Raw genomic sequence first — 19,725 nt, forward strand, 5'->3', positions numbered from 1 at the left:
ATAGGCCCTGGACTGACGAGATGTGCAATAGGGCTTAAATACCGTACATAGGGAAGTCTCCCACAAGAGAGCTGAAACCCACTGAGGAGGAGAGGGCCATATATGTACAGTGGTACTCAGTCTTATTTCCTTGTCGGGCACAGACTTAAGCTCAGACGCCTTGTCAGGGCAATGTTTGAGTTACGTCACTCAAATTCGCGGCAGTACTATCGTACTGGTTATGGTTTACGCTGATGCGTCGTCTTTCCACTTAGGCTATTACCGTTATATACCAGTTGATCCAACAGGATTTCCACGTAACGGTTTATCTGTTACTAGTATATCCTACAACACTGGCGTGTGCTGTAATTACATAATTTGTTTTTGCTCCATGACACTTTACTCTGCATATGACACATCAATGGCCTTGTGTAGTAGAGTGGTTATTTTCATCTAGAGTGGCTATTTTCATCTACATTTTCATCTACATTATATATATATATATATATATATATATATATATATATATATATATATATATATATATATATATATAACCTTAGTCAAAGGCTGAATATGCTAATACAGTTACCTGGCCATAGTTTGACAACGTGAGGATTTTGGGTGGAAGTTTGTTTTTGAGCTTTGAGGGGGCAAGGAGGACGTTGGCGTGGGGAGGGCGGGGGGGGGCTTTGTCTAATCATTCTAGCATTCTTGCTTCAAAAAATCAAGACACGTAGTCTTTATCCTCGATTGAACACATTTTTAAACAAGCAGATGAAATATGTTACAGGCGATCGTCTGCTTTTCAATAAAATATCAAATGTGCTTTACGCTTGTATTTGTGTATAGTTGTATATGTAGTACCTTACCGTTTTGTACCCTAGCAAATCCACTAAGCTAAAAGCTCCTCTACATAATTCTAGTTCTCTCTAATTATGTTCAGGGCTAGTTAAGAATTGTGCGTGCATTAGATCTGTGGACATTACGGGATTTAGAGATATCTCTGGTCATGTAATTTGGGTTTAATATTTATTATCATACATTCACCCCACGGTGCTATTTGCGTGAACAAGTCAGAACAACCAATGATAGGCCTCCGTTGGTGACAAAGTGAACTGCTGTCCACCACTCTAGACCCTTATCGTTCATCATTGACTATGCATAAGGTGAGGTAATGAATAAATATGACCTGATTTCAGTTGAGACCAATGGGCTTTGAAAGGCCAAATCACGTGGCTCTGACTAGTGTAGAGGCCCATTCAGGCCGGTATCTCGTCAGACTTTCGCCCGCTCTCTGGCTGACACGAGCTCAAACAGCAGCTGGTCTGCTGTTATCAAACATTCGTAGTATTTAGCTGTTTATTTTATACGATTTTTAAATGTAAACATGGTGATAATGTCGGGTCTATCCGAGGAGTTGTGCTTGTACGACTTTGGCAGGTGAGTGTATGTTATTGTCCATGTGGTATTATTTCGACAAGTTCAACGTGTTAACGGGGTGTAATGTTCAGCTTTTGCTGTGTCATGTTAAGCTGGGCAGATCTACTTAGACAGCTGTGTGGGCTAACCATGTGTATCTCTTGTACTTCTGTATGAGGTGTGGCTAGTCAGATTTTACTTACAATTGCCTTTAACTGCCGTCTTAGAGTACCTCGCCCGTCTCCGCTGACGGTATTTGCTGGATGTAATAGGGAACAGCTGTCAAATTTAAAGCCCTATATATATATATATATATATATATATATATATATATATATATATATCTATATCTGTATTTGTATAAATAAGGGACACTTCCCACACTTGTCCCCTGTACTACGAGGACTGGCAAGCGTCAGTTATGACATCTAGATAACCTTTCTCATTTAGATACAGGTTTTTATTTTCTAAAAATAAACCACTTGTCGTTGTACCGACATGAAGGCTAGTATGGCTAAATGTTGTTTGATGCTATACAACATCTTTTTTGGTGTTGGAAAAGTTTTGCTGTATAAGCTTATTTATAAATATGCTCTTGCCCTCGTGGAAGTTGGCTTAGGTCTACTTTTGAAGACTTGCGACATTAGTACAAACAAGTTGGTCGAAAAAATCTCCAACTGGAGCAAATTTGTCAAAAACAAATAAAAAAGTTTAAAATAAAATAAAATAAGAAAGTTGTATGAAAGTTACTAACACGCTTGTTTTAAAGAAGCATACCTATACAAAGCTTTCATATCTTTCATGACCAATGAAATATGGTTTGCAAAGTTCGTGTAAAGAAATTACAACTTTAGGCAAACCTTAAAGGGCTTTTAAAGAAAGGTTGACAAATAAAGTAAGTAAATAAATGAACCATGAACTGCTAGTAAAAAGAAATGTACTTCACATTTAATTTATTCCATGTTAAAACTAATTTTCCAAATGTCTTCCACTAATTTCCAGGTCCACGAAAGGCGCCTCCAAGCAGAGGCGAGACCAAATCAACGCCGAGATCGCGGTCATGCGAGACCTGCTTCCACTGCCCGAGTCGGCCAGGCTACGTCTGTCCCAACTCCAGATCATGTCTCTCAGTTGTGTCTTTATCCGAAAATGCCAGCTGTTGGAAAAGCGTAAGTACACATGCATTCAAAAGTTTTCCCCCCATTATATTAGAACACGGGGAAAGTTTCAATGTTAACATGTGGCACGATACGTTTTCGAATTTTGCCTTTCGGTGCACCTCATTTACATCTTACATGTACATGTATTTTTATTTAGTTCAATATGTAGAAAAAAAATTCAGTCTTTGTGGTTAAAAAGAAAGAAGCAAAAAATGTGAAAGCCTTCATTTATTGGTTGATAAAGAAGTTACATAGATATTAAGTTATTGTATTTTAATCTGTAGAACTGAGTCGGTAAGAATTTTTAAATGCCCCCGGGTATATCCATGTAATTATGTTTTCCCTTTTTTTCTGTCCATGGTATTTTTTTTTGTGTATCTAGCTTAAGGTGAACTAGAAAGATAAGGAAGTAGTTAAATTTACGGCACATCATGGAGGTGTTTCTCATGCTATTTAGATTTTTTGAAAAAGATTTACTTTAGAAGTCACAGGCCTCTGGGGAGGCGTATGTGACAGCCGTACATGTTACTGATGAAGTCAGCAAATACCCTGGCAGATGTCAGGTACATGTGTCTCATAGCGCACACGTCAACTGTTTTCCAAATGTCCATTTCTCTGTGTTGTTAGGCTTCTCAGATAATGTGTATCAAAACTTTACCCTTTGCTTCAGCACTTCCTAATAAGTTTTGTGGCCTACACGAAGACGAATTCATACTGGTCGTTTGAACCACTTCCTAGTAAGTTTCGTGGCCTATACGAAGACGAATTCATACTGGTCGTGTGATCTGCAGTCGTACCAATATTCGCTTAGCACCTTATCATTAAGAAGATGTATCTGCAGGCGATACAAAATTCACGCAGTTTTATCGCACGTGATTTTCTGCACTGTATCACCTGTGGAACTGTTGATTCCTAACTCACATCGCTTATGGCTATCTCCACGTCTTGAAAAGAACGGTCTTTGGTTCATTATTGTACATTAGAACAACATTATACTAAGTAAGTAAACTAGTTCATAGCGTTAAGTAAACCATTCGTGTGATGACATCAGTTTGTGATTAGAGACACCATGCTGTAAATTTCCTCTCTCCAGATGTGTAGTGCGCATGCGCTTGGGACTTAATCGATGAACCAAATCAAATTATTGACTCGTTCATCGCTTTAAATGACAAGAAATGAATACATTAATAGTAGCACTGGTAGATTTAAATTTAGGCAATATGTAAATGGATGAATTGTACTAAAGTGGGATGACTCAATATCACCATTTCATTAACATGTAAATGATATGATTAATATTATTCGATACTATCTGTCAAACGTTTCCTGTGTTCCTGATTTGTGGTTAAAATGACGTCATGTAAAATCTAATTAGTTGAACACATGTAGGTGATTGATGTATACAGGATCATTTGAGAAGACTTACAGAGTACATTCACATAAAATATGAGCATTCCAAATGTGCTAACTAATGATGCACACGATGCCGTAATACATGTACATTAGGAATGGTTCCACTCGTGGACAAATATTTAAGGTGAATGAATTAAAACAGCCAGAGAATACAACCTTTGTATGTATCAATGTGATGGACTAATTTTCATATTAATAAAAAAGAAAGCGGATCTAGCTGCGTTCAGAAATCAGCATCTCCTGGTTAAATGTTGAACTTAATGTCTACCTGTCAGTTAGCCATGTCCTGTTACCTAACAGCCCGAGGGTATGCTAAGGGTAAACAATCCGGGCGGAAGACTGGGGGACCCGGTGCTGTGGACGAAGTTAAGACAAAAAAAAGCGTCGCCAGTATATACTTAGTGGAAATTCCAAAATGAAATATCATATTACTAAAACAGTTTTTGAAAATGGGAATGAGCTATCTTGTACTGTCTACCTCTCTCTGCCTCCTGGACACAGCGTTTTGTATTGTCTTGATATTTTGGGTTGTGAGTCAGAGGTCCGCGTGTATGGGGAAAGACGTGTTTACGTACAAGGCTCACGGTCACCTAAACGCCTGTGTAAACCACACTGCGTCCATGTCATACTTATGACTAACCTGGTTAAAACACACACATCTAACTGTTTAGTCAAATATACAGGTGCAAGAACACATGATCTATGATAACCATCACAATAAATGTCTGTGTAGATAAATGAAGGCTTTTTCACCACAGGTATTCAACATATGATTGTTGTATGAACCATTCCCAAATTTTAATTCAGGCTCCCTTTTCTTTTCTCTTCCAGTGTTTGGAACGTCACATTTTAACGTGAGCACGCCATTCGATTTCTTCCAGGTAAGCCTTTATTTACCACCTAATTAGTCTAATGACGCGAACCATCGTGTTGTTGTGGCTGGCATGATCTGATATGTAACAAGGATTGAGAAGTCTGTCTGCATCAGTTTGACAGGCGTGTGAAATGAAGCGAAACAATAAGGATCCCAGAGATATATAACAATGTGTATTGGAAGCTTTAATTCTTTTTTATTCCCGATTTATTCTTCTTGCCGCCTGGGGCGAACTAGACCGATCCAATATACTCACCTGAGTTCACCTTTATGTAAAACAAAGCTCATTGTTCTCCGAGTAGCATACATTCTTTGGCTTTACTACAGGTAAAAAAAAAACAAGAAATAATTTTCCAGTATCTGTAAAACCATAGTTCTCTTTAAGACAGAGTGAATAGTGCTTTAGTATACGACAAGTACGCCTGTAGCTCAAGGTTTTTTTAGACGACAATGCTGGCAGTGGTCTAAAAATAGCAAAGCATTGACGTCAGCGCAATGAATCATGGGTTGTCATTGGAGTGTACGACTGGAGTGTTTGCGTCCTCCGATGACGGACTACACGGCTGCCTCTATCTGTTACTGTACCGACTACATTCACATTCAATCCGGGTACATATACCCATACATAATACACAATAGAAAGAACTAGTTCAGGCTCACTGACTACACGGCTGCCTCTATCTGTTACTGTACCGACTACATTCACATTCAATCCGGGTACATATACCCATACATAATACACAATAGAAAGAACTAGTTCAGGCTCACTGACTGGTTGAAATGGAGTTTAGGTTTGGGAGAATTTAGGTCAAGTGAGGTGACCATTAAACAAGTTCAACACAGTCACTAGTTCAGTGAGTCCAGGTAGCTCCTATGCTATCAATTAAGCGGTACCTGAATACTTAATAAATGTGGAAGAAATTAAGTTTCTTGGGCAGGTTACTCACATTTGTACTGTTGGAGGTTGTAATCGCGTGGAGTGGTTAATCTGCTAGCAGTAATTTTTATACAGGATCCTGAGATGGACTTTAAACGCTTCTTGCTATTTATTATTTATCGTGTGTATCACATTTTGATGCGAGTTTTTTTTTACATTCTCTGAGATAAGGCCTTCTGTACGATGACGGTTATGTCATTCACTTTGTCTTAGGAAACTCATGCCACAAAATATCAGCTGAATGATCTTTATATAGGTATCTCACGTATATTTTTATGATGTATGAATTGTTTTCCTGAAACTCTTGACATAATGTGAGGAAATCTAGACGACTTTGGAGAGTATAAACACCGCCATCCTTGTTGATATTCCTGTATGTTATTTATAGCTCCCTGTGATCGTCCTATAATGAACACCATAGGCAGATTAGGTGTCTAGTTTTAATTTAATACCCGTTTGCCAAGCAACACGTTATGATTTTCGCCTAATCAACAAACTGCAGACGGGATTTCAACAGCTCTAAGATGGCAGATTGCGTTATCAAGATCAAAAAGGGCCCCAGCTCCCGCATCCGATAAACAGACATCAAAATAGACTCGTATGTGCTCATAGCTTGGGGCCAGACCATTCCGGTCAGGAAAATTTTGTTTACTCAAACCGGTTTTAGCAATTTTTTTTGTCGTCTGGAAACCCGAGTGTGTCTAAATTGAGGTTCTTTTAACTCTCTCTGGTGGATAGAATAAAAAATTGACTGGACTTGGTGTTGTTTTTTTTTGTTAAGTTCACATCGAAGGACGTGTTATAAATTTGCCTTGTCGTCTACATGCAAAACAATCGTTAAAACGGCAACCCTGGAGGTTTATGTAGCTCTTAACACTGGAGGAGCTTCTCCCGCCCACACTAATATCGTCTAAAGCCAAGGTGTTTAGCTTTCAAAACAACCCCAATCCACAACTGATAACAAGTTATGCCCTACCTAGCATAAGGTAGAGTCTAGTCAGTATTGCCTTAGGATTGAAGTGGGGGAAAAGATAGAAGTCATTGTAGCAGTTGATTTAATGGGATGTAAATCACAGTTGTGTTTGCTTTTCTTGTGGCCTACCCGACGCTTAAATGTCATTTATCAAAGGAACCAGTAGACTAGGGGATTTAAAGATAATTTTGTCTCCAAGAAGGAAAATAACACACGTTGTTTTCTAAGCCTACTGTACCGATATGGCCTCTGTTGTCGCAGATCAGAACTGGCGATAAAATTGAAAAATACCACTGGTTCGTACCTGAAACCGATATGATCATAGTTCATAATACCAATATACATAGCTTACACATCTTGTCTATGTACACTCAAACTTATTTCACTGTTCGCACCACTACTGTACATAACGTACATATCTTCTCTTTGTACACTCAAAGCTTTCAACTCTTTTTTTTGTCTAAGCTATTGTGACAACTTTAAATGCCTGTGAAAATGCGTGTTGATATTTTAATGAGCAGCTATAGGAGAGAGTGGAATATTGTGCTCCCGATACTGCTGTTATCAGTAAATAAGACTGGCGACATTCAGGGTTGTATCCTCTTAAATGCCCTACTCCACTAAAAACAGTCACGCTTCCTTGACGACTTTGATTTGTTTTTTCAACCATGACTTTCACAAATATTAATGCACAATGTGTAAATTTCCCTCCAAGTGTTCCATCACACCTTTATTTCATTTCCATTACCTTTCTGTCTGTCTTTTCAGTCACTGACTGGGTTTTTGCTTGTCACAACGAGAGACGGAAAACTGGTGTATATTTCAGAAAACGTCACCGAGTATTTGGGACATTCTATGGTGAGTATTTACTGATGTGACAAGAAACGTGATGAATCTACCTTGTGTGGGATCTCAGATATTTTGTTTGTTTGCTGCTTTCTATGACGTTGCTCGTAGTCAGCCAATCACAAGGCTTGTACGAGTAGCGACGTAGTCTTTTGACATTTACACCTGAGGCAAACTAAACTTATTACAGGAGCGCATCTTTCTGGTTTATTCACAAACAAATAGCCGGAAATGTCCTTCTAGGTAACCAGTGGGAAGATGACACTCTGGGCACGTCATGTGATGTAAATAGGCCAGGCAGCTTTATCGGACGGACAGAAGAACAAACATGGCGTCCCTCATCTTTTCACATCTCACTGTGATCTGTTACCAATGACAGTCAACATTTGGCCCGGCTAGCGTATGCGTGTTGAACCTCGAGTAGCACCCTGCCCAAATTCCACAGGGGTCAAACAGCCTTTCACAAATTACTCTGTAAAATGGCTGTAAGGAAAAAAAACTCCCTGGTGAATCCCCCCTCATGAAGGAAGAAGCTTTCAACACCTTATCCCCTCCCAATGGACCCTCTTTAACTGAGGTGACTAATACTTCCTCTTCCATATGAAGAGTTCAGACTTGCCTCTTGAGGATCTTTGCCTGTTGGTAAATGTATACTGTTTGTAACGTCTGCTGGTTCTCTACATGAGAAAGCCTTGTGCAGATCTAAATACTAACATATAATGTCTTCCTGAAACTCAGCAGAAACTCTCACCCATGCACCTACTTATGGCTTCAGACCTTGTATTTTAGGGGATTCATAATTTCTCCATACATTAATTTATGTGTAAGATACTACAACATGTAAAAAAATTAATGAAAGAAAATTAGCTCCATATAATTGTTAGTAAGACAATACAAAATGTAAAACAAAATGTGACTCTTATATTTATACAAAAGACAATTCAAAATGTAGCTGTAAAAATGTAATTAAATAAAATATAAATGAAACAGTCTGTTTATGCACAATATAAAATGTATCTGTAAAATGTAATTAAATAAATTATAAATGAAACAATCTTTTTTATGTTCAGGTGGACATGAAAACTCAGGGGGATAGCATTTACGACATTATTGACAAACGAGATCACGCCACTGTGCAGGCACAGCTTTTACAAGGCGGGGCCTCGGCTTCCAAATCCGACCAGGATCTCACTTTTTTCTGTCGGATGAATATGTCAAGGTGTTTGAAGAGACAAACGGGTCCAGGGGATATCAAGGTAAGACACAGATTGTGGTGTAAGCAGCCAAGTTGACACTAATTATATAATGACAGATCTGCTCTAAGCTTAAAAGTACAGGGTTCTTTCTATTATTACACATTAACAACAGCCTTCTTCCATGTTGAGCATCTGGGGAGGCAGCTCAGAAGTAATACAGAGTTGGGTTTCTTGTCATTTAAGATGAAACGGCTTCTGGAAGTGATATATATATATATATATATATATATATATATATATGAAAAACTCAACAACGAGGAAAAAATGACAAAGAATGAAGATTTACAAACTAAAACATCTTTATTTTATTAATGGCCAAAAAAGTACATCCATGATTTAAGGATGGGCGCCTTTGCAGAGATTGGATGTGGTACCGGGGAATTGCATTCGGCTAAATTACTACTTATTTAAACATTAAGGTATGGCTTGAAATGAAGGAAATTATATGGCTTTTAGACTATATAATCAAGATAAATATTTTCTTTGGTCAATTTTAAGTTACGTTGCTCACTAGTTTTTGTCTTAGCGAACTTTCGAAATGAGTAGATTATATACCCGCTTCTGCAGTGTCGATGTAGTCAAGAGTTAATGCTTGACTTCCAGAATGATAAACGTGCGCACCGTCAGCTACTGCTCTATTCACCCTTTTTTTAAAACTGGCGTTTTGACATTTCCCCATTGCTGGGTCTCTACCTATCACTGACCCGCAAACTCGCACGTCACTGGTTCAAGGTACACATGGGAATGAGGTGCACAGGCACGCAGTCTCGTGTGAAATGACGTGACATGTCGATAGATGCGATCCGCCAAAGTAACATCCTATATAAAATAGCAGAGTCTGTTGATGGTTGCGGCTTCCGCGGCCAAAACCGAGGCCTGTTCTACTGTTTACCTTGATGCCGAGGAGCCATACAGCTAATTACATACCTCGTCGTGGGTTTATATTGGACCAATCGCACGAGCCATACAGAACACCTGACATCTGTTTTTTTTTAGGTTTTTTTTGTTCGTTTCTTTGATTGTAAGTTTGAGTAATCTGGTGAAGCTAATGTCAAGTAATCCTGGGTATGATTTCCGGGCTTCCTGGTCAACTCAGAGAAATCTGCCCCACCTTGGTGCTGCCGTGCAAGACGGCACGAAACCAGGGCTTACCAGCCACGTGCAGCTCTGAGAACTGAACCGAGGCAGACCGTATTTTATTTACCAGTCGCCATATATACCACAGGCGTCATCCTCTTGTGTCCAGAGTCATTACTGTCCAGGATAATGTATTTGTGTTACACAACGTTACAAACAGCTCCAGACCCCTTCTCTGACATTGTCGATCTCTCAGCCTGGATATAGTCCTCTACTAAACATGGTGCAGACCAGAGAAGCTGTGTGGTTAAGGTCGTTAACCGTTAGTAGTAATTAATGTAACCACGAAAAACACAGGAACTGTCTCTTGACGACGAACGGAAGACAATATTTAGGTTTTCTCTATGTGGGTCTCTGTGTTCATAGATTTGAAAATTATCGCACTCCACGGAATATCCGGGCGTTCTGCAGATTGTTACAGCTCTTACATCCGTTCTGTTTCGAGCGTATGTGTACTGGGCACTGACATTGCCTGGTTAACGCTGTTTCGATCAAGCTTCTCATAAAGTTCCCTGAAGTTGAGCAGCTCATGTTGCGTCGATGGTCTCACATAATTCACTATCGCTTGACGGTGTTTGTAAAGAACGGTTGGGTCGTTTTGCGATCGATTTAATAGTCTGTGTAGGCTGTGGATAATGAATAACCTGGTACAGGTAGTAAAGGGATGTGGCGTGATTTATCCATGGTGAAAAATAATCTCCTCGGGACAGAAAACAAATGGGTCATGTTTAGCGGGGATTGGGGGTCGGGTACATAGATCGAATGGGAACTAGGTGTTAGTATACAATTACACAAGTGATAACAGTCTACAGTCATATACAACCAGGAACTTTGTATTTCCGCATAATGAATATGAATTAGTGAGATCGGTAAAAATTATATCTAAGATTATGGAACATCTGATATTCCCTTATGGCTTACTTATGTGGAAATGTGACCAAATAAGGACATACAGGCCTGGAATTGTGCCACTAAGACAAGGACTTGGCCAGTGACCGAATTTGGCTCCCAGATGGCCAGTTTGACAGGGAGGTTGTACTACATTTTGAGGCTATTAAGCTCTAGACTGCGCAGGCTGGTCGGGATCTTATTCATATCATCTTGCTAAAGGTTTGATAAGCAGGCCACAGTGCCCCAGAAACGCATGCATACAATATAGACTGTACATGACCATGTTCTATGTTGGTGTGAAGAAAAGGATCTACAGACCTGTCGCACGAGGAATAGATTAGCCGAAATACACAAAAGTACTGGTGTATACACATTTGTTCACACGTACTGATGTGCCGAGAACTGGGACCTTGTTCCTTCCGACGGATTAACAATGGCGACTTGGTCATATGCCATGTATGAGTCAGAAGACCTCAAAAAGGGTAGACACTGGGTGGGAAAACACTGCGAGGTTTCTGCGAGGCATTCATAAGAAGCTTTACATTGCCGCTGACATACGTCTTCTGTGGGCCATTCACAAAAACGCTTACACCGTCTCTGACACACTCTGCAGATGTATGCCATGGACGATTCAAACCACTGGACAGGCTTAGATATAGTAGGCTATCACCCAGTGCATCTGGATCCGATTTTTAATATTACAACAACACAAAAGACGCACTGCCTTTTCCACGGGCCTTAATATTATGGGATTTGGAGGTCAAGATGAAATCTGCGTCAAAGACTCACAGAAGACATACAGTAAATAACTGATACATAGTTATTTTCCACACTCTATCTGCTGGCTACGTGAACGATAAACTTCGTGAATGTACCGAATACGACGTTCTGTGAAAACCTGTTTTCAATAACACTTTAATTGGCTTCACAAATGAATTGGCTCTTTGGCTCTTTAGAAATGTATACACCAGTCTTTAGCGTCACTAAAAAGATGTAAATTGCTCTGTCCCTTGAGGTGTGAATCTGTTAGAAACACTGCGCACATTGGCTGAAGTATCAGCAAACGACTTAAGTTATTTGCAGTGTACATATCATTTCTCTGCAAGTCAATTTTTACATGTCAGATTGTAAATGCGATTACTGTTTGGTTTGGGTGGCATTCCTATACATGGATGGTTCGTAAGAATCACTACTTGCAGTGTGTGCTTTACACACTAAAATGAGATATAAATGACTTATAAATTCAAACTAACTAATGTGCTTATGGCATATTGTTTGTCCACAGATCATGCACGTAAAAGGCCACTTTGCTTCGGTGCCGGCCACCGATGGATCGGGCGAAAAGTCCGTCTTTTTAGGCCTGTGCAGCCCATTGATAACCCCGGACATCAAGGAGAACCTGATTCAGAACAACACACTCGTGTTCAAATCCGTACACAGTCTGGACATGAAGTTCCTCGAACTCACTGAGACGTAAGTATGCTATCTTAAACTTCAGGAAACAAAAATGTGTGAGAAGATCTTCGCTGATGAAACTTTTCCAGTGTCGTTTCGAAAATGGAAAACTAGGTCAATACCACTTCGTTTTCAGAAGGGCTATTTATAGCAAATTATCTAGCTTAGCTAATTGATCCTTGCCGCATGCCAGCGCTTTATTAAAATGTATAATATACGTGGTAAATTATGGCAGATTTGCTCCTCTCAAAACCAAGCTGTGCCATCTACAATGTGAGTAACGATCTGATTACAACTAGGATATACTATCATACCTCGAATAATTGAAGCTCCAGTTAGCATAGCGCAACGAATCCTATCATTATGGGATGTGCCTGACAACTTATTTGCTTAGCGACTTGGTACCAATGGGTCACGTGTCAAACTGTACTATTATAAAAGCTTATATCCTGTGTGGTTTCAATGCACCTAATCAGTCAAATTAAAATGTATATACGTTTGTCCGGGATATTTGTCATTAGAAAATTACTCCTTTAAATGAGCAACACCTGAAATTAACTTCTAAATTGGAGTGAACACCTGTCTATAGCTAAGTAACGTTGTGGAGGTAACGTTAATTTGTGACAAGTCGGAGTAACTCTCATAGCTGTAGTTGTAGACAGACATCTTAACTGTGCATATCGCCTTACACGTGTAACCGATAGCCCTATGAGGCTGGTATGACTCGACACTAGCTCACTTATGTATGAAAGTTAATACTTATAGAGGTTTAACACATGGCTCTTCAATATGGGACCCGCTGAGTTTCTCAGCGAGTTAAAAAGACCCACAGGATTGATGTCATCACGCACACCAAATGATTCCATGCTGTTACGATGGCCTCAGGGAAAATGTGATAGTTTCACCTTACAAAAGGCCCTGTAATTTACTCATTGTTTATAGCAGTTGCATGAAAACCAGTTAGCTGTTATCTGCATGGTTACTCATAGCTGGAATCTTACGGAATATTCCAAAATTATCTTAGAAAATGAGCTTGTGTAAGTTTCAAAGTATTACCTGAGATTACATATGATGAGGGTATATTTCTGGAGGACATGGCGTATTCTAGATAACAAATGGAAATGATATGCTCCGAGATCTAGTGGTATGCTCCGAGTGCTAGAGAGATGCTCCGAGTGGAGTTCTGAGTATTTTAAACTGGTGAGTGATCACTAGGGGGATGTGTTAGACTGCCTGTGTTCTATCAGCCATGGCTGTGTTAAGATACAACCCTGTTGTTAATGTCCCCTCTCACTTGTCTTATCTCTCTCACTTGTCTTATCTCTCTCACTTGTCTTATCCTTACAGGGGTGAACACTACCTGGGGCTTACAAACGACCAGATTTTCAGAAAGTCCTGGTATGCCATGCTTCATCCGGAAGACTTAAGCGAAGCGCGGGAAAAGCACGTCCAATGTAAGTCCGCCTCCCGTCGCTTGATCCTTTAGATCTTTTTAACTTTGTCCTGGCAGTTTTTGTGACAGTATACAACCACCAACACGTACGTGATTTCTGGTGAGTTTCCCCTCTCACAGGTCAGCTATGCATTAGTAGAAAAACAACAGAGCCCGCAACCTTTTGTGTCAATGTAAAACAATCTTGTTTCTTTATCAAAGTTTTGCTCTATTTCTGAAGCCTGGTGACCACCCTCCCCCCTTTTACATTTAGGCGTTGTTTAAAACTGGTCGCAATTCCACAACTGAGCTGAATTTAGCCTGTAATTTTTATCTGACGTACCCAGGCTCTTTTTTACGCAGCTACTAAGTTGTAATGATTTAATGTTTGTTCTCATGCCAGTGATCCGTTCGAGACATGAGATGGGATGTATGATGACAGTGCGCATGATCGCGGAAAATGGCGACTTGTTCTGGGTTAATGTTGTGATGCACGTACGTCAGGGACTGGTTCCCGGCAGTAACGACCCCGTTATCGTCTGCGTCAATCAAGTTGTCAGGTGAGTTGCCACACCTCTCAAAAAACCACCTGGGATTAAAAGGTCAAGGAGAAATGTAGTGGAATTATCGGTGTTAGACTTTTACAATATCTACATGAAAATACCTATATGTTTAAATCTCCTGTATGTTTAAATCCCTTTTTGTTTAATTTAGTATCTTACTCGCCTTGATTCCTTTAGCTTAAGTTTCGTCTCTTCTTGTTTCACTTAAGGTTTCTCCCATTTTCCATTTTGTAACTGAAGATTTGTCTTTGTTTTGTCAGTGACCAAGAGGCTTACCACTTCAAGATTCAGAGCCAGCTGTATTCGCTTCACGCTACGCGAGGACCAGACTACTTTTGTCACCCTGGATATCCCGGAAGTAGCTCTCCTGGGATGGAGGGAGAGATGTACATGCAGTCGTACCAGATCCCTGGCTACTATCCTCCTGCGGTCATGAGCTATCCTTCCCCATCCGGCAACTACGGTAACTACGTGGTGCCAGAGCAGTTCTCAGGAAGTTGCACCTTCAACCAGTCCGGTATAGCTGTGCCTTGTGGTGAACCAACCGACAAAAGGGAAAATTGTACCAGGAAAGCAGAGCACGCCCAGGCGGTGGAAGCCCTCAAGAGGAAGTTGGGAGAGAATGGACCTTGTCGGGGAAAGAAGGCCTCTGGAATGAGCGTGAGCCACAATGGCGGATACCCCCCGGGTGCTGGTCACTTTGGGTGTGTCTCCAATGGTCTTACGTCTCATAACCAGGGCTATCTGATCGGAGGAGTAGCCAACAACTACAACAACCCGACCCAGTCTTACTCCTACGGCCCAACTCAGGTCATGGCGTCTCCAATGAACGGTCACATTCCTGACCTTTGCTTCTCTCTCAAGGGTGAAGTTCCAGATACTAGCACTCTGGCCACCTTCAAGGCATCTCCTGTACACACCAATATGTCCATGTCACCTGGTCTTCCACCCACCCCGGACCCGTCTCCTACCAGCAAGACCGCCACCGTCACACCAGGGATAATAAAGACGGAGACATCGAGCGAAGTCCTTCCAGACTGGTACCTGACCCCCGAGGCCTCTCCAGGCTCACCCTCCTCTGTCAGCGAGGAAGATGTCACGGCGTTTGCTAGGAAACTCGAGGCCAAAATTGAAGCTGAGCTGATAGGGTCCTGTCAACAACAGCAACAATCGCCATCAGTTTTTGCCATAAGTCTGGCTAAGAAGAGAAAGACAAACAGAGACTTACCAGTGATGGACGGATCCACTGTGGACAACTTCTTCGAAGCTGTTATCGGAGAAAAGCTGGAAATCCTGCCACAAGCTTCCAAAGAGAACCCTCTGAAGATTCCCAAGAGGGAAATCCCCTTCATGGAGCCCATGGACATCGAGTCGTTCTTTAGGCAGTCCACTCAGCATGGTTTTCAGGGCGATCAGGCCAACCATTTGAGCAGACCGATTTCAGCAGATGTCCAGATCGTCCCTGACCAGTCTAACCCGTCCCCCAGCTACGGCCCTGCGTCTGTGGAAGGTGGGGACTACCTGGCGGATGAGATGTCCAGTGGAGGTATTGACCAGAGTCGAGTAACGATGACCGTCTCTGTAGCACTGGCAGAACCACACACCGTTGACCACACCATTAGCCACACCCTCGGAATCGAGGAGAACGATGAAATGCTTAATCAACTGCTGTCATGGGCATCCAATACTGGTGAGTGCTCGTACTGCTTTTTCAAGAACTCTGACAATAATCCATGTAGTATATATTGTTGTCGTCCTATCACAGGGTTCCATGAAAATGGTCCGGAAATGTTATGTCTATAGTTTATAGGAATGTTTCTCAGGCAAGTATGATAGCAATAGACAGATGACTCTTTCTGTGTTTTTCAGGCTAATTCATCTAGACAGAAATGCTGTTAAATGCTTATTCTCATTCTGAAAGATGTAATATCGACCTAGGAGATTGTTCTTATGTGAGATTTCTGTTGTACATTTCAGAGGCCCACCCCGCACCAGACCCGAACCAGTAGGTCAGACGATGTAAGGCGAACCTTACAATGTATGGCATATTGTCATTATACCAACGCCTCAACGCTGTGGACAGCTGTTCTGGCAAAGAAAGAATATTATTGGTCAAGAGCGGACACCACTGCTGCGCAGCCGCGATCTCGTCCAATTACATATGAAAGCATCTCATGAATATGCATCGACGCGGTATCGTGGCTTCGCTGGCCGAACGCCACAACGTCGATGCATGCTCGATGAGCCCTTAAAGCACTTTGATTGAGGTTTTTCTTCCATTGTATTTCACCAGTTTAATTTTGACAGAAACTATCTTAGCTGTGCTTTGATAATTCTATGAGAAGGCCTTTTTTCTTGTTTTGGCCAAGCTTCAACGCTTTGTTTAAAAGCAGGTTCCATTTCGATTTGGTTATTTTTCTATGAACTGTCTTGGCAGCTTTGTGGTATGCTGGTCACGCCACGAGCGTGCTGATGACGTCACAGAAATTGAAATAGGTAAACTAGGTAGAGTAAAGAGGAATGGAATAAAACCGATATCAGTTTGTTTTCTACTGAACTTTTTTTGGGTAGATTCTATTTCCGGTTGCCATAATGTGAAAAAATGTGACCAGCCTGGTGCTGTAAGTCACACGGATTCACGTGGTCAAGAAAGAATCTGTTATATAACTTTGACAGTCAACGCGTCGCTCGCGGAGATAATTACGTCTGTCAGTCAAATCTATATTTAAAACATTCTCACTGGTGCTAGTGTGAGTACATTGCCTGTAGACTAGACTCGAATTTAAGACCATACTTTACGACCATGCCACGACAGTAGGGTTACTGTGGATTTGCACATACCGGTGCTTGTTAAGTAAAAAGTTCGGTACCCTAGCCAAATTCAGGCTTTGAGAAGAGAAAACATTTTCCCTACATACAGTCCAGCTTTGTGTGTTTTTTGCTGAAGTCGCTTTTTCGACTAATACACTCTTATTATATATAAGTTAATTGATAAGGCAATCCTATCGATGTCAACTATATCTATATCATAGTCAATATAATGAGACATTGTTTTTCATCTCATTTATGTAATAGAAAAATATTTTTTAAATCATTTGTTTCGATGTGTTGAATATATGGATTTTATGGCGTCTTTATGGTCCAAGTTCTGCGCAGGTCACTAATTTCGGAGTTACGTCACAGTTGTTACAGTTTGCTGTTGACTGTTGTTGAGTGAATTTCTCCAGCCACCTTTGTGATCTCTCTGGTCTCGGGATCACGAAGCGATCTTAGACTTAAGTAAATCATAAAATTTGGTATGTTCCTTTTCATTATTTTAGCTGAAGTTTGTTCTACAATAACTTGCCCAGATTTTAATTTGTCAAGCAAAATTTTGACCTTATAACATAAGAAACAACAATTTTAAAGAGATTTGAAATTTTGACTTAGGTATAAGTTCGCTTCGTAATCTCGGGGCAAATAATAACTCAATACGTTCTTTTCTGCTTAAATGACTACGCACCTTCATAACACATCACTAGTGTTAATGGCACAAGATAAAAACTGTTACCCACAGCGGAAATATGTTATTTTATGATTTTACTTTTTTGTGTTGTAAGTTTGTACCTAACTAAGTGTAGGATGGATTTCCACGCGATGGCGCTCGTTGCTGGACGACTTGACGTCATCGGTTGCGTCATGTATTACTCAAGGTGTCGACAGGATATGGAAGATGGGCTCTATTGGCACAAACGTTGCTGTGGAAATATTATTGTGCATTTTGTATTTAAAATATATTTTAGTGTTGTTCTCATCACGATTTTCATTTCGCAAGGAAAGCTTTTATTACTGTACCATTTTCACACCATTTGTCATGTTGTCATCTGTTTGTTTTTGCATACTATAGACGTTATAATGATTGTCACATGTCGTTTACATTTTCCTCTAATGTTGCATCGCTTAACGCTGATGATATATACACAGGTAGGCGCTGGTCGCCCCACCCTGTACGGCCGCTGGACGGTCTCAGAGATTTACACAATGGTCTGTTTACAGACTTAAGCGCTGCTGTGCGGTGTTTGTTTACCGTATATCTGTTGAAAAAAAAGCATATATACAAACACATAAGTATATCTATATATTTGGCATAATTTTGCATGTTTTTAAAGGGTTGGTTCAATTTGTAAAGCCGTTGATCAGTGTAGATCACGTGACGGCGATATACAGACAGCCAATAAACTGAATCATGTTTGTCACCAAACTCATGTTTTTTCTTCTTCTTCACCTTCTGGTTGTTTACGTACACCTTCTGGTTGTTTACGTACACCTTCTGGGTGTTAACGTGCAGGGGGGGAATTTGGTTGGTGATTGATTGTACCTGTTTGTTTTTATCCTAAATTGTTTGGTGTTAGGAGAGAAGTGCCAGGCGTATGACATAATCAGTTGAACCTATTTGGTATTTTGGCGAATGTATAATACTGTAGAGATTCCGACAAAGTCTGATTTCCCTTCAGCCAAATCTGGGTTTTCCCATTTCACATACACACATAAATTAGTTTATATGGCGACTCCATTCCATGGCATCATTTGCGCCAAGGCAATTCGATGTATTTCAAGGATTTAGGCTGTTGTAATCAACAATGGTCAATCCATAGAGAACTATTGTCACAATAATGTGGCCTAAACTCTATGGATCCTACATAAGTAATTCCCCAAAGCTTTAAAAACTAAACTGGCATTTTTAGGTGGACAAAGCACGGTCCTCCTTGCTGGGTTAACAATTCCAACGTCTACAAAGTCAGAAAGGAATATTTGTCTTTGAGCTGTGTACTGCGGACACTCGAGTAAAACATGATGAGTGATCTCCTCAGCCTGACAAACATTACACAGATCTGAATCTCCTACCTTGAATCTTTTTAAGCAGAACAATGGAGGCTGTTATGAAGTTTGACAACCTGTGTGCACGAAAAAACAAACATTATGTAATTGTGAAAGAGGACATAAATGACGTCGATTTCCAACTCGCCCGCCTTTGCTCACCGATGTTAACAAATGTGCAACAAATGAACCATTGTTCACTGGTGTTGATAGCACCATTGTATAAATAAGACATTGCTCACTTATGGTGATATCTGTGTACAAATGAACCATTGCTCACTGGTACTGATATAGGTATGTACAAGTGAACCGTTGTTTCATCTGGTAAATGGATAAGTGAACAGGGAGTGTTATTAGCGAGTCAGGATTGTGGAGCTGTCTGAGTAGACCCTCACCAGCCTTAAGATGTAACACTGAAAACTGATATAGGTATATAGGTGTGTACAAGTGAACCATTGCTCACTGGTTCTGAGATAGATATGTACAAATGAACCATTGCTCATTGGTACTGATATCGATATGTACAAATA

At 40.5% G+C, this 19,725-nt stretch overlaps 1 protein-coding gene across 2 annotated transcripts; it reads left to right on the forward strand.

The window, feature by feature from the left end:
- Positions 1-1,284: 1,284 nt before the first annotated feature.
- LOC135468411 (uncharacterized) lies at positions 1,285-18,572 on the forward strand. 2 transcript variants are annotated; one of them, XM_064746657.1, is made up of 10 exons: positions 1,285-1,422; positions 2,404-2,570; positions 4,806-4,855; positions 7,527-7,616; positions 8,675-8,860; positions 12,174-12,361; positions 13,691-13,797; positions 14,179-14,335; positions 14,599-16,028; positions 16,316-18,572. In XM_064746657.1, exons 1-10 carry the CDS (start codon positions 1,370-1,372, stop codon positions 16,345-16,347), a joined length of 2,460 nt encoding a protein of 819 aa, XP_064602727.1. In that variant the 5' UTR covers positions 1,285-1,369; the 3' UTR covers positions 16,348-18,572. The 2 variants fall into 2 exon arrangements, with proteins under 2 accessions (XP_064602727.1, XP_064602728.1); XM_064746658.1 differs by lacking the exons at positions 1,285-1,422; positions 2,404-2,570; positions 4,806-4,855; positions 7,527-7,616 and adding an exon at positions 7,633-8,181.
- The last annotated feature ends 1,153 nt before the right edge of the window (positions 18,573-19,725 follow it).

Source organism: Liolophura sinensis, chromosome 6 (genome assembly GCF_032854445.1).
Source record: "Liolophura sinensis isolate JHLJ2023 chromosome 6, CUHK_Ljap_v2, whole genome shotgun sequence".
Lineage (NCBI taxonomy): Eukaryota > Metazoa > Mollusca > Polyplacophora > Chitonida > Chitonidae > Liolophura > Liolophura sinensis.